The 15,899-nt window shown below is 37.9% G+C and overlaps 1 protein-coding gene across 2 annotated transcripts in view; it reads right to left on the bottom strand.

Annotated features, from left to right (window-relative positions):
• ZNF410 (zinc finger protein 410) overlaps positions 1–14,962 on the bottom strand; it is a 19,818-nt gene extending 4,856 nt beyond the window's left edge. The window contains exons 1-11 of one of the 2 annotated variants that reach the window (XM_015819370.1): positions 14,652–14,962; positions 12,621–12,807; positions 10,945–11,080; positions 9,477–9,695; positions 9,032–9,223; positions 8,561–8,720; positions 7,220–7,401; positions 6,277–6,366; positions 5,774–5,899; positions 3,134–3,268; positions 561–693 (exon numbers count right to left, since the gene is read on the bottom strand). In XM_015819370.1, coding sequence (XP_015674856.1) covers positions 569–693; positions 3,134–3,268; positions 5,774–5,899; positions 6,277–6,366; positions 7,220–7,401; positions 8,561–8,720; positions 9,032–9,223; positions 9,477–9,695; positions 10,945–11,080; positions 12,621–12,653 — 1,398 coding nt within the window. In that variant the 5' untranslated portion in view covers positions 12,654–12,807; positions 14,652–14,962 and the 3' untranslated portion in view covers positions 561–568. The remainder of the gene's footprint in view (positions 1–560; positions 694–3,133; positions 3,269–5,773; positions 5,900–6,276; positions 6,367–7,219; positions 7,402–8,560; positions 8,721–9,031; positions 9,224–9,476; positions 9,696–10,944; positions 11,081–12,620; positions 12,808–14,651) is intronic. The other variant, XM_015819371.1, reaches the window with a different exon arrangement.
• Positions 14,963–15,899: the final 937 nt, after the last annotated feature.

Below are 15,899 nucleotides of genomic sequence, written 5' to 3'. Positions count from 1 at the left end.
CAAGCGGGACTGACCTAGGGTGAATTTTAAATAGGGAATAATTTTTAAAAATTTTCAAAGATTTTAAATATGACACAGCTATTAATATATTTGCTTTTTAATTGGTTTTATAGGGGAAATGTTTTTTTGTGTTGTTTTTTTAACATGCTGTGAGCCGCCCTGAGTCCCTCTGGGGAGAAGGGCGGCATAGAAGTTTAAAAAAATAAATAAATAAATAAATAAAAGGAAAAAAATACTAAAAAAAGGAAAATGTAAAAATAACAGAAATCACTGGCTGAGGTCATCTTTGCCACAAATGAAAAATGTAGGCATTCATGCTTTCTGAATCAAGAAAAGGTGGAAGTGGAAAAGGGAATTCTCCTGTCCCATAGGAACTGAGATTAGAATTTTTTCTAATGTTATTCTTTTGATCAAAGTGGGAAGCATACGTGCACTTTAGAATGGTCTGGTTCCCGAGTAGAAAAACATGCAAATTTCTTACCTTCAATCACAGGAGGAGCAAATATTTTCTGAAATTAAAGAGGCTAGCACTACGTTTTTTAAAACAGAAACCTTCAGACCTAAGAATTTATTGTAGTAAGGATGACACGCCGTAAGAGTGCCTTGATGTTGACATGGGCATCAGATGATGAGATGGCAAAACCACATCAGAAACATCATGGAGAGAATTTACTGCTGCTTCAGCTAGAACCTCTATAAATCAAGCAGAAAAATAAATGGTACTTAAAAAAAAAATTCTCAATCTACAGGTACTGCAGGTGCCATGTTAATGCAGTGAAGTATAGTTAGAAAAAAAATGTATGAGAGTTCCAGGGGGAAAAAAAAGCAATAACATACAATCATTATACAACGATAACAATTTATTATACAGGCAATGTTTTGCAAGATTTCAATGATCTCTTATGCAACATCATATACAACACGTAACAGTAGTGATATGCCTGACCTGTTTTTTTTCTTTCGGATCAGTGGCAAGGTGTTCTGAATTTAGGAGAAACACTGGCTTTTCTTCTGTCATGGACAGACTCCCAGGTAGGTTTGCAATTCTTTGACATCACCACCCACCACAGGGAGGATGGACTTATTGGGCTGGTTAGTTCTAGGAAACTAATGGAGTCAAATGGATTTCAGAGAGAACTATGCTCTGAAGGGTCTGCTGAATGGTTTCATCAAAACTCTCGTGGTCTCCTAGGACTTGGAATATCATACCTCAGCAGCCTTTCTTCCCCTGTGGATCCCAGAACTCTCCTGCTTTATGGAGCTTAATGAGATGAAGCAGGAGGAGAGACACTTCTAGCAGACAAGGAACAAACCCAAACAAACATGGATTAGATCCACTGTTTGAGCCAACTTATGGTGGTAAGGATTGCAAAATATAAAATCTTGACCCTTATTACATCTGCAGATTGCTCTCCAGCAGCTTTGTTTTGAGTGACTCAGGCTCTCCTAGGAAGGTATAGCTATGAGGTTCAATACGAAGTTGCTGTCAGAAATCTGCCAGATAAAATTGCTCTCTGTTGGAGGTTGGGGGGGGGGGGGGCTGAGTCTTGCAAGATTATCTAGGAAAAATCTGATCCTGTTAAGCCCTGAGGAAGTGAACAAGGTTCCCATAGCTATCAGTTCAACTACTTATGTCCTTCCTGTCTAATTAAGGCTGCATGGGAGAGGACATGTGATTTGGTTTTGGCAATAGTTCATTCCTCCTTCGTACTAGTTCTTGAGATGGTGGTGCCTCTCTCCTCAAGGGGCCACTGCTTAACCCAAGTAGTCTGGAAAATTTTCATCCAGTGTCTAATCTTCCCTTGTTAGAGAAGGCTATAGAGAAAGTGATCATACTGCAGCTTCAGAAGACTCAAGAAGAAACGGATTTTCTGGACCCCTTTTAGTAGGAATAAAGGTCTGGGTATGGGACTGAGAAAGCATTGATCATACCCCTGGTTGTTTCTCTCCATCCTGTCTGATCCAGCAGGATGGGAATGCTCCAGGTTCCGTTGGCTATACAATGTCAGCTGGTGAGGCTCAGAAGCTATAACGCAGGCCGTCTGGAACATTCTTCTGGAGATTAGGTTCACCCCAACTCTGCTGGCCTTTAGGTTCACCCCAACTCTGCTGGCCCTAAAGACCTGATTCTTTGCTCAGGCCCTAGGCCCTATCTACTGATATGAAATGTCTAGTGTTCTTCTCAACTGCTCTGCATTTTAACTTTTGTATATGTAGCTGTTTTTATTTTTAATCACTGTTCACCAGCTGGAGTCATTGTTGAATAATAAACATCCCTCCTACCACATGTCTTATATGTCAACACTTTTGCCTGAAATCTTGTAAAATCTTGTGCAAGAACACCAAAGTCTCCCAGGATTTCAGCCATATGAAATAATGACTGAATTTAATTATTTCATTGATGCCACTTGACATCAGTGTTGGAACTGTTATGTTGCCACTGCATAATATACAGCAATAAATACTCCAATAGTGCTTTTCATGTTTTGGTAAAGGATAAATCCTTTTTTCAATATTCCTCATATAGCTTTTTTAGGCTAAAGAAAGCTAATGTTTCATGTACGATTATGCTTTCTGAAAATTAGATTACAATTTAATAATAATTTGAATAAGTAAGCAGCAACAACTTGTGCTTGGAACTATCAAGTATTCTCAGTTTATATCCAACTCAGAAGTCACATCTATAAAATGCATTAATGCATTAACCAGACTAAGTAAGAAATGAATTCACAAACTCACACTTCAGTCCTATGGATTGTAAAATACTACAGAATATGAAATGATCATCCCAAATAAGAAAGCATCCAGCTTTAAGATGAGACATCTGCTTTCAAGGGACAGACTACATTTGTAAGAAAATCAGGGTTCTTTTCTCGTCTTACTTTTCAGTTTTCCAAAAGGACATGGAATAAAATTGGCAACTCTAAATTATTCCACTATCACTATGCAATTATCAAGGAAGTTTTAAAATCCACACCTTGCCTTATGGTTAGCTTTTCTGTGCTGTATTTGCCTGTATTCCATGTACTCCATTAAATTACATTATACATTAGAAACACAAGACCATCTATTCTCATCTTTGATTTCATTTCATACAGGGCTTCCTTTAGATTAGACAGAAACATTTTCTCACCTTCTTTTACACCAATGATTGATTCCGGATCTGGCAAATGCAAAGATTCAACAAGGCTAGATGGAGAGTTCATTGACACCAGGCTCTTACTGTCTAATTCAGATTCTTCCAACAAACTGCTGCCCATCAGTGATTCTGTTGTTGTTGTTTTTAAAAAAAGCCATTGCGTGATTAATTTACTGTGGTCTGCAATGTTATTTTAGAGTCCAGAAAAGAGGATTATTATTCACAAAACTGAATACAGAAAATTGGTGTTGTACTCATCCTGACAAGATTTTCTCTTTGAAGCATAGAAGGTGAGGGGATGATAGCAACAGGTAAATGCTGACATATGCATAGTTCAAACAGTTCAGTATCATAAGGAGACTATAACTAAATAAGATTAGTGTTCTTCAAAGACTACTTTGGCGCAACAGAAACTTCACTTTCACAAATTAAACTTCAAAGCCATAAAATGTTAATACTTTATCTGGATACATTTTACTTTCACTAAAATTATGTATCCATTTTTGCAATCCATAACTACTCTGATGTCATTTGTTGAATATTGTTTAAGCCATCAAAAAAGATATACCATGGAAAGGATAAACAGCTTATCCAAACTCGAGAGCATCTATATTTCAGCAGAAAAATAACTTTTATCAACACATTCAGTTCATGACTACTGATATGTTTAATGAAATATTGTGCCAAAATGACCCATTCTTCTGCAAACAAAACCAATTAAAGTAATCATGTCAGAAGGAAACAGGACTGGACATACATTCAAAACCAATGATGCTGCTTCAGAAGTAGAGTGCTGAGAGGGTATAGGTAGTCTTCACTTAACCAGCCTTTGAATTAGTAACAACCTCAGAAGGATGCTTTAGGGCAGAGGTCCCCAACCTTTTGGGCACCAGGGACCGGTTCCATGGAGAAAGGTTTTTCCACAGACTGGAGACAGTGTGATTTTGTGTGCTACCTGCATCCCACAGATGGGGCTTTGCTTGTTTGTGCGGACTGGTTGCTGACATGCCGCGGCCCACTACTGGTCCAGGACCAGGGGTTGGGGACCTCTGCTTTAAGGCCTGTAAAGCACTTCTGACTGTTGAGAAAAATTGCATGCATTCCCCCCCCCATGATCAGGTTATTGTGATCCGTTTCACTTATGACCAATTGCCAAACACCCTGCAATCATTTGATTGCCATTTACAATCTTCTCTGCCAGCTTAGCCAGAAAAATCAATGAAAGGCAAGGAGACAACATTTTTAGCAAGGATCCCTACCTCTCTATGCCTGTACACAGATTTTAGCACATGTTAAAAGCCCATTGTCTCTCCGTAACTGTGCACAATTGTCTTTCTGCCTCTCTGTGCTTTATCTGCCCGTCTCTGCCTGCAGCTCCACAGGCATAGTGAAGCAAGGACACAAGAATTTAGTTCCATGCATTTACTTAATGAGCCAACTGTAGACTTCTAGGATCGTGTTTGTCAAGCAAAGTAGTCACATGATATGTTAATTTGCTCAATGACTGAGATTCCAGTCCCAATTATGGTTCTTAAACGAGAACTACCAGTATGAGAAATGAGGCCCAGCAACCAAGAACCAAGTTGCTTTTGATAGAAGGTACACAAGTGGAAGAAGGACACAAGTATTCAAATACAACATTTCCTAAGGTAAGAAGAAACAACATGCTATAATATCAACTTTTCCAAAAGAATGAGTAAATAATGTAATAATATCCAGATTTAGATTAACTAAAGATTGTGGTCAGAGTACAATGTATTATTCTGCTTAGTAATTTTAGAGGAAAGATCTGGGGAGGTACTGTAGTGTGGGCCTGGGCTTATGCCAGGCCTCCCCCACCTCAAGGCAGCCTGTGCTCCACTTAATGACCACAAAGAGGAAAACAGGAATTGTGGTCATTAAAGAAGGCAATTATGTGGACACCTAGTTTAACAACCGCCATAAGTTACAATCACAACTCTGGGCTCAACTATGGTCATGAATTGAGGACTACCTGCAACTATAACTGATAGACAGAACCTCTGTTTACCTTATTCAGGTGGCAGTATTAATCAACTAGACATATCACTAAATGCTTTGGGGCTAGGATTGAGAATTGTACTAAAGGGGCAATTACACCACAACTTCCTGCCCAGCCCATCCCTTATTTATTTACCATAGGAGATGACCAGGCTAAGACAAAAGGTGAGGTCAAACGTATCATCAATCTGGAGTCCCTACACCCTGGAAGAGACCGAGGTCCAGCCCTCCACTTGAAGTCCCTTGACTCTTATCTGGCACCAATTTGCTTTAACTGTTAGTAAATCAGATTCTTGTGTATAGGTTGCATGGAATAAACTTGCAGTGCTTTTGAACTCTATCCTGCCACTGACTTACTTTAATTAATTATACTTTTTACAGAGCCACTTATCTCACAACAGTGACTCTGGATGGCGTAAAAAATTAAAACCACTGTTAAGAGTATAAATCCATAATACCCTGGTTAAAGCAGCACCACCAAAACATGAAGCCACAAAGCTCACCTAACTTCCTAGCCAAATGCTCAAAGGGATTAACTGTCACCAGTTTCTTTGGATCCATTCTCTTACCAATATTTCGGGAAATCATGTTAGTTTTTTCTATTTTAGTCCTTACCGGTTTGCTCATGCTGCCTATTGCTAGTTGTTTCAACCCTCGAATGATGTTTCTTCATGTGTACATTTCTACTACCACTCTGAGAAAATGTCTTCCCACAAATTTGACATTGATGTGGCTTTACTCCTGAAATAAGGCAGAAAAACATGTAAAACAGAAAGCTAAATATTTATTATAGATCAGATTGATATCAGTAAAATTCAGTTAATATAAAGTATTAGCTCTAAAAAGGCTGCCAAGTTCAAAGCATCATTTTGCAAAAAAATATTCATAATTTGAAATTGGGAATCTATATGATCTGTAATCTTTAATCTTCCAAATGTCAGTCTGGACTAGATGAGACTTTACATGCTTGAAGACTGAGTGAGATATAATATGAATCAGCTAGGGAAATTAAAAAGAAAAAGGAGAGACCCTGTAATAGGACCTAGAAATTATACAGCTATCTCCAATAAATACACTCTGCTCTGTGAATTTCATCTGAAGAAATAAAATGTCCTTACCCGAATGAACAACTAGGTGTTTCCGAAGGCTGGAATATTCAGCAAAGGAACGACCACAGCCCTGGGCCTCACATAAAAAAGGTTTTTCCCCTGTGTTTTATCAAATTATAATTAGGTTATTTGTTTCATTTTTTAAAAGACCATGTAAATGGAAAACAGTAATTTAGTTTGTACGGATTTTGCTACTAAAGTATTTGTACCTTCTGTGGTATTTCCTGTTACCCAGATCTTTACAATATACACAACGTTCAATTTTTAATTCTTGGTATATTCTTAAATGGAATCCCATAATTACTCATGTAATCAATTCAGAATGCCTGCACAAAAAAAGCACTTGGTATACATAGGAAGATATGTTATGATCACATTACCCTTATCCGAGTGCATAGCTCTCAGTAAAGATTCCTAGGTTGTTTTTAAAATAAGTCTCATTTTCACAGTAATTCCTCTCCTTATTAATTCACTCTCCCATTCACATATTACAGCTTATCACTGCAAACATTCTGATCTCTTCTGATCTACATTATTTCTCACTCAAATAACCACTAATGGGTTCTCTCTTGCATTGGGATATTTTGCTTTATACCATAGACTGCTTAAAAACCAGAAATAAAGTCTTTTGAATCTTGCCAGTGAATCTTCCATATCTGCCCACAAAATACTTCTGTTTTCCTTCTATCTTTAAAACCACCTTCTCCAGCAAAGTTTTCTCCACCATAGTCTATTTCATCTAAAGATATTTGTCACAAAGCCCCTTGTTGCCAGGATCATCTTGCAATTTGATTATTAGCTTTTTTTTCTGTGAATCTATTTTTAAACCCACTTCAACTTTCTGTGGGACTGAAAAGAACCATGTTTACTGATGAAAATGTATATCCAAACTTCTATAGCACCTCATGAAAAGTTGTCATAAACATATTCATGAAGGAAAAGTATAATATACCAGTGTGAATTCGCAGATGATTCTTCAGATTCCCAGCTGTTGTGAATTGCTTTCCACAGCCTAGTTCAGAGCAAATAAATGGTTTCTCCCCATTATGTGTTCTCATGTGCACCTTCAATCTTTGTAAGACATAAAAGCTTTTCCCACAATCTTTTGCTGGACATGTGTAGGAGCGATCATTCCTGGAAAACAGTATAATTCTCATTGAATTAATATAAAAAACAACCAATATTAAAAAGACACTTTTTGTTTAAAATGTCATAATGTCATATTTTAATCAAAAAGTTTAAGTTAAACATAGTCAAAGTTAATGGAAAGTAAAGAAAAAATTCTGACAGAAGGAAAGAATATTTTATTATATTAAAAGTCCCAATACTTTTTGAGGGAAATACCTCAAGAGACTGAAAAACAATTAAGTAATGTATTCACAATAGATGAAATAAGTTATAACTGTAAAGGGCACATAGAACACAGATTAATACATAGGAGAAACACAAATATATGTACCTCAAAAGAAAGGCAGAGCAATATTTTTAAAAATGAAACAAATAAATAAGAAAATCAATGAAGTGAATAACACATAATGAAAGATCATCACAGGTTATATATGCATATTAGGTATTGAATTAGACAAAAATAATGTACACATACTAAAACTAGACAAACCATAAAAAAATATAAAGGGAATATTAAAAACCCCCAATCAACTAGAAAAATAATGGCAATTTTTTTTTAAAAAAAACCCCACACCCAATATGTAATAAAAAGCAGCAAGCTGACAGTAAAACCAAAGAGCTAGGAAGAATGCATTCACTGAAATAGCAAACTGGAGAAACACTGCATGTTAAGTTATAGAAAATGGGAAGAATCCAGATGCCCTCAGAAATTTCTAATCAGTGAAGATGTTAAAGGAGTTCTTCCTATTGAACACTGTTATTTCAGTTGCTTTTCTAGTCCTTTTGAGGAAGGGGATCAGAATCCCTTGAAATGTATACAGTTTTGCTGTAATAAAGGACATATTATTTGACCAATTGCCCATCTTTCCACTTGTTTGGCTGGTGTGTGTGTGTGTGTGTGTGTGTGTGTGTGTGTGTGTGAGAGAGAGAGAGAGAGAGAGAGAGAGAGACCAATTAATTAAAAATTAAAGCAGCTACCAGTTCTGTCAAACCTAAGCTAATACTTAAAAAAAACACTCTGGATGAGCTTACAAAATAGAGATTAGCTCTCTTACTTTGACCAACTCTCCCCAAATTTAAAATGATTTGTTCTAAAGGAGAAATCAGTGACATGCTGGATTAATATATATAAAACATATGGAACCCTGATAGCAAGTCCATATACCTGTGGGTTTTTAGATGATATTTGAAGTGAGTGGGCCATACAAATGTTCGATCACAGCCTTCAACAGTGCACTGCAATTTTTTTTCTACCCGGGGTAGGTGAGGAATGGGGCTGGATTCCTTTGGCTGTGATTCTCCTGAACAAACATGGACATTTTCACCTGGAAAGAAAAATCCTAAAGTTAAACAACAATGCCTACAAATAAAAAATACTGAGTGAAGCAAGCCAGTAAAATTAGATATATTTCTTAACACAAAGTCTGCTCCCTACTGCTTTCTCTATATTTCTAGTTAATAACATTCCAGTTTTTTAAAGAAATGTAACATTTGCTATAAAAATTATTTTCAGAAGGAGAATCTTACAAAGGAATATTAATAAAAAAAATAAACACGAGTAATTGTTCTGTGGAAAGTATCTTGAACTGCTTTAGTTTGTATCTTTGCAAAGGGAGTAATAAAAATAACGTCTTACCATTATTGCTTGCTTTGGCATTCTTAGCGAGCTGTGCTCGAGTGGCAGCAATCAAACTATCATGAGCCAGTTCCTGCACTCGTAAAAACCATGGAGTACTGCTGTCTGTACTATTATTCGCAAAGAAATTGTTCCCAGAATCCACTGCTCCATCCTGGACAAATACCAGGTGTTCTGAAGAAGACCCTAGACCTAGAGAAGAAATTATCTTAAGTAATAAACAAGATAAGCCAAACTACTTGTTTGTCACAAGACTGTATGACATTTCAACTACCACTTCTCTGTGGGAAATTACTGGTTACAGCAATAGCAATAGCACTTAGACTTACATACTACTCCCTAGTGCTTTGTGTGAAAAAACTTCACCATACTTTTCAAAGCAGTGAATCTCAAATATCATCTTGTTTCTTAATAGCAAAAACTGATCCGCCTAGATGGAAATTACCTGTCCGTGTTAAATTGAGGAGAATAAAGGAAGTATTATCACCAGGCTGAAGATCTTGCAATAAGGTAGAAGTATCAGGACTTGGAAGAAGGTCAGGTGGTTTCTGTACTGTTTGTGCCCTTGTCTCCTCACCATCAGGGCCAACATTTACTTGGAGACTTCGCAGAACAGCCGATGAAGAAGCATGCTTGGAAGAGTGAATATGGTTTGGGGAATCATCTGAAAATTTAAAAAACATCTAATTTGGAGCTGTCAGTACATTTAGTATAAAATCAATGTTAAAGCCAGTGTCCTTGGGATCACACATACTATTAATTATGTTAAAATATGCCAGAATTTTCTCTTATTACATATGCATATTATTTATCAAATTTCTAAATTTCAACAGACTCTCAGAGGCTTAGAGATACAATAAAGCAAAAATACTGAGATACAAGCCATTAAAAACATAAAACATACAATACTGTATCAATACGAAAACACATCATGAATCAAATACCCTCTAGAAGAATTTGGTCCCCAACATTTTTGAAACATGGGCAACAGAGGGGAGATCTAACTTCATGCAAGAGATTATAAGGGCCACTACTAGCATCAGCAAGAAATGTTTCGGAGCATTGGCCTCCCTCTCTACTTCTCCTAACAAAATTATAATGGTTGAGCCAGATCCTGAAAAACAATGCACTCCTGGCATCAAGCAATAAGGGTTTCAAATGTTATTATCAGCATTTTAAATTGCACCAAGAGTTATGGCTGTCTCTGGGTAATACTGACAATACTGACACTGATAATAAGCATCCAGGCTACTCCACTCTGTTCTAACTGAAGCTTCCTATGATTCTTAAAGGCAGTGCCATTGCAGTAGTTTAGGCATAAGGTAATAAAGGCATGAGTTACAGTCCAAGATCCTCTTTCCAAGGAAAGCCAGGACTGATGCATCAGTCAAAGCTGGGCTGGTGCACCCCCCCCCCCCGAAAAACGCTCCACCTGCTGCTGTAGCAATTGTCACAAATCCAGGAGGATCCCTAAGTCATGGGCCAGTGATCAATAATCACTGGGGTCAGAAGAAAACTCCACTGTGCAAACAGCATCTCCATTTTGCTAGACTTCAATTTCAACTTGTTCTCTCTCATCCAGACACTCGCAGCCTCCAGGTGCTGAAGCAGGATTTCAGTGGCATCCCCAGCAGAACCTGGACTTGTGATGGAAAGTAAAGTATAATTGGCATACTGGACCTCAAACCATCAGATGATCTCTCCAACAGCTTCTTGTAGATATTACCATTCAAGGAAGCTAAATTTCCACTTGTACAGCAAATTATAAAAATGTATTCCAACAAAACATTCTAGTCACAATGGATTTCTTCAAAACTAGAACATCCTCCAAAGGTGTGATATTATACACAGCATTAATTTTACAAAAACATAATACAAAACATTTTTAGAATTCATCAGATTTCAGCTTTTACCTGGCAATATCAACCTGTTGCATTGTGGGGATTCTGTAACGGGAAGAAGAGATAGACAGGTAATATTTTTAGGTTCTGATTCCACAAGTTCCTGTCCTAGTGGGATGGATGTGTTCTGAACAAACTGAACCAGCAACTGGAAAAACAATACAAAACAATGGCGTTAAGACAGAAGTAAATAAGGTAATAACATGCTTTTTATATACTACCTCTCTCATTCATCAACTTTAATTGCAAAAGATACTTTATCAAGTATACCTGCATAATTATTTCAAAGACAACAAAATATAACATTTAATCATTCAAATATCACCAAAGATGAAACAACAAATAATAAAAATGTGAAAATTCTACATATGCAAGTATTATCTATTAACATTCTGAAATTTTACTGTTCTACTAAACAATGTGTGCTATAGCTATATAACAGTAGTAGATACTGCAAGTCTCGTTCTTTGGCTGTACTTACTAACAATATTACTTTTCTATTGTGTAAGAACCACTCTTGAATTTTAATGAACAGCTGTAGTGGACAATGCAATCTACATGACTTACCCAATAGTTTTTGTGTGATTGTATTCATAATGCAGCCCAAATTACATGTGATGTGCTTAAGCAGTATATCATTTTAAAAAACAAAAACAAATATCAGCTATGGGAAGCCCACTAAACATTAGCAAGAAGGAAGGGTTTTTTTCTACTTGCAGTACAGGTCACAGAAATATAGAACCAACAATATACTGAATCAAATTCAGCATGCTAATGGTTACTAGCAATGGCTCTTCAAGAATACACACAGATATACTTGCAGCATAACAGAAAGAAAATATCAGAATCTGAATTAGTTTGGTCTCAACCACAACAACAGAAACCATCCCTTAAGCTGATATTTGGCATGGATGGGATGATGCCACAGACATTCATACCAAATAGCAATTGTGTAGAAGGGGGCATTAGCATACAGGAGGAATTTTACTGCAAATAGAATATGTTATATTGAATGTATGTAATTGGACAAAACATAAAAAGTTGAACCAAGGTTTGCTTACTATTGTTGTTTCGGAAGAAATCCTACAGAACACAATTCAAGTACCTGCCTTTATTTCTTATAAATTCCCTCAGCAGTAATTGTAAAAACTAATAACAACTCAATCCTCAGACCTCTTCTGTACAACTTGTCCAAGTATTATCCTCAGATATACTATATTAAGGAAGAATTCATAATACAAGAGTTTCCACACCTTGCCTTCAGCACTGAACATTTTAATCTCCAGTATGTATATATTTTACAGTATGTACTTTCAAGTTCCTTTCTACAAGACCCAGCACATACTGTTAACAGTTTCTGAAACTCTTGATGCAACAATATGCCAAAATACCAATTCATTAGTCAAGTTCTATAGAAAAAAATAACCCATGAAAAGAAAAGTACTTTGCATCTGGACCAAGAGCAACTTTCTAATAAAGGTCTAATGTATAATTCTACATAAATGTAATTAGGGTTTTTCCCCATTATATTCTTTGGAGATTATTCCTAAGTAAATATGCTACTCTACTGACTTCTTATAACAACATACTTTCAAATGACACTTTATATAGTTCAGTAAAATTGGAGTATAACACCATACAAACATGTAGAATACAACAATAACCAGGAATGCAAATCTGGTGCTAACCTCTGGTTTAGACTCTAACTCATCTGATAACATCGATTCAAGTTTCCAACTCCCAAAGTAGATCTAGGTAAGGCATACGTTTAGGAGATCAACATGAACAGTTATCTGTGTTTATACACATATTCCAGCCTCACAAGCTAGTGAGGGTCATCTTAACAGAGAAGATAACAGAGAAATTCAATATAACCTGAAAAAAAGAAGGAAAATTAACTAATTATACAACAGGTATACAGTACTCCATTATATTGTTATAATAAATTATAAAGCATAGACATGTATACGCTGCATAGGTGCACTGAGGGTTTTCTTATTATAAAACTATATCTGTTTCTACACTGTACACTTTTAACTAGAATCAAGACCCAGATAAAGTTTCTCTCACAGAGATAATTTTTTTATGTACAATGGCTCATTGTAGGATTTTGAGTACATTTACTTGCTCCTATCTAATTTACAAAATAATCATCTTAAGAGGTTAGATGTTTTTCTGGAAACTAACACCTGGAAATCAAACATTAAAAAATAGCTTTTAGGATACTAAAGTAAGTTCATTCCCCCTTGTTTCCAATTTATAGTTAGAAGCGCCTCTCAGTATGGCATCACAGTTTTATTTAAAAATATGCTAAAACCATTCAAGGACTATCAATCACCTTCAGTAAGTTCTCTGTATGTTGCTGCTAATAATATCACAATGCCTAAGATGGCCTCAGTAAAATATCACTTATAAGTGCCATGGTAATGACCACACTTTTACTGTTTCCCTCTCCCCCCACCCCTTTACTATATTACAACTTATTATACCACCATACAATATCTACAAATCTGACATTAAAACCAGGACCACAAAATAAAATTGCAACTGTATAACTGGGTAAGAACAGAGTTTGATTGCTAATAATAACAAATATCACCAGCAATTTCTTTTCATGAAGCAGAAAACTATTAAAAGAATCATGAGCAGATTTAATAGGTACAGGATATACTTTTATTAAATACTAAAACTCTGTGATCTAAAAAATAATCAGATGCAAACTCCCCCATACTCGGAATTAAATAATTTTGAGATTTCAGATGCCAGAACTATTCTTCCAATCCCGACTGTACAAAGTTTATTCATTTCAGCATGATAACTGGAGAGGTGGTTTGGAAAGGGAGGGTACCATTTTTTCTATTTTAATCTGAAGTGTGACATTTCTGATGATATACTACAGCAGTGGTTCTCAACCTTTTTAATGCCACGACCCCAACCGGTCGTAAGTCGAGGACTAAACCGGTCGTAAGTCGAGGACTAAACCGGTCGTAAGTCGAGGACTACCCAACCGGTCGTAAGTCAAGGACTTTCCCTGCCCGGGAGCGCCGCGCATGCGTGGTTCCGCCCCCTGCGCCGGCTGAGGCGTAGCTGTCAAGTGGCAGAGACGGAGCAGGCTGACCACCAGCTGGCCCAGCCCAAGGGAGGTAAGGCACCCGCCGGAAAAGGGGAAAAAAAATGGCAGACAAAAAAAATGGCGGACAGCCTTGCTTGGTGACTCCCGTGAAATGGTCGATCGACCCCAAATGGGGTCCCGACCCACAGGTTGAGAACCACTGTACTACAGCCCGCACATTCAGTTCTTCTTTCCGCCTGTATCCTTAATCCTTATCCACAAATGAAATGAAGTTTGTTTTGAACTTACTGATCCGTGGCCTTTGTATTAACGGCCTTATCTTTCATCTTATCTTCATCTTCAACTATTGACAGATCAGATCAACTCTTTGGGAAATTAACCTGACCTTTTCTTTACACAAAGCAATGCATATCCTGACCAAATTATACAGACCGTCACCGTCCTCAGGGATTTCAAAGGAAGTTACGCCCGATATCTTTTGGTTTAAACAGCTTCTTAGGCAATTCCTACAAAGGCGGAGTTAGGAATCCCCAAGCAGGAGGCGCCACCGAATCCCCAGCAAAATGCCGGCGGCCTTGTCAGTTACTAGGCCGGCTTGAGAATTCGGCAGCTGGCCCACAAAAAAGGCCAAATCACCCGTACGTACGGTCAAGATGAACTCGGCGGGCGCTGGGAGGCGAGAGGATGACCTTCGTCGCGTCTGCTCTCTTACGGCAAGGCCAAGGCCGGTGAGGCCTCTACCACAACACGAAGACCAGCGAAGAAGGAGCGGCTTTTCCTAAGGCTGGATACCCCGAAAGAAAAGGCGGGAAACGGGCGCGCTGCCGTGAGAGCCTTCACCGTGGCTGTTCTCTCGTCCTTTCTCTCCGTGCCGGGAAAGACGGGAGGGAGGGAGCCTAAACTCTCGCTTTTTCCCGGGACAATCCTTTCTTACCGGCATCTCAGGACCGTCCGGATATGACGTGTCCAGTTATCGGAACTTCTAACATCCTCTCTAGGACAAACCATAGAGCGAGGGGGGAATGTCTAGCGCAGGGGTAGGCAACCTCGGCTCTTTTATGACTCATGGACTTCAACTCCCAGAATTCCTGAGTCAGCTATGCTGACTCAGGAATTCTGGGAGTTGAAGTCCATGAGTCATAAAAGAGCCGAGGTTGCCTACCCCTGGTCTAGCGCTTCTAACGCACAGATTGAACTAAATGACTCGCGATTGAAAAAATTAGATCAATTGCTGTGCGTTACCTACTTCCGGTTCTTATTGAAGCGCCTTGTGTGGCGCGGGAGATGGAATGGAAAAAGTAGAGAATATTTTAGAGATAAGCCAATATCATCACTCCCAGGATCCCGCGTAGATTTTGCTGCAGCTCCCCGAAATAAAAAATCGTTCCCTGCATGATTTGTGCTCATTGCATTACGTTTGACTCACCGCAAAGTCAGTTTAGAACCGGAAGTATTAACTAAATCTGTGCTTTATTAAACAAAAAAAAAAAGGTGGAGTTAGATCGGTGAATTGATGGCAGGACCTCTTCACGCAAACTTTTGCTTGATTTTTCTGACATATAGATCAGAAGTATATGTGCCACGTGCAGTTATCGATGTTTCGAATCTACATACTTAGGAGTATAAGGAAATTTGGGGATAATTCCTTTCTACGGATCTTATTGTAACTGACTAGGGCGGCATACCACTGGAGCATTGTTGCATCCATTTGGTTCCTGACTTAAGTTTCGTTTCTCCTGAAAAGCTTACCTGCCTGCCTTAGGTTTCGTTTCCTGACTTAAGTTTCATTTCTCCTGTTAAGCTTACCTTGAATTAGTACCTCCTTGACTTAAGTTTCCTGTTCTTTGTGTATGGCAATGGAGAGCCATCCCCCTATTGTCCTTTTGTACACCCC

This window comes from Protobothrops mucrosquamatus, unplaced genomic scaffold (genome assembly GCF_001527695.2).
Source record: "Protobothrops mucrosquamatus isolate PMUCROS unplaced genomic scaffold, P.Mucros_1.0 scaffold908, whole genome shotgun sequence".
NCBI classification, from domain to species: domain Eukaryota; kingdom Metazoa; phylum Chordata; class Lepidosauria; order Squamata; family Viperidae; genus Protobothrops; species Protobothrops mucrosquamatus.
Note: the sequence above shows the minus strand (reverse complement) of the source record. Positions and strands in the feature narration are given on the sequence as shown.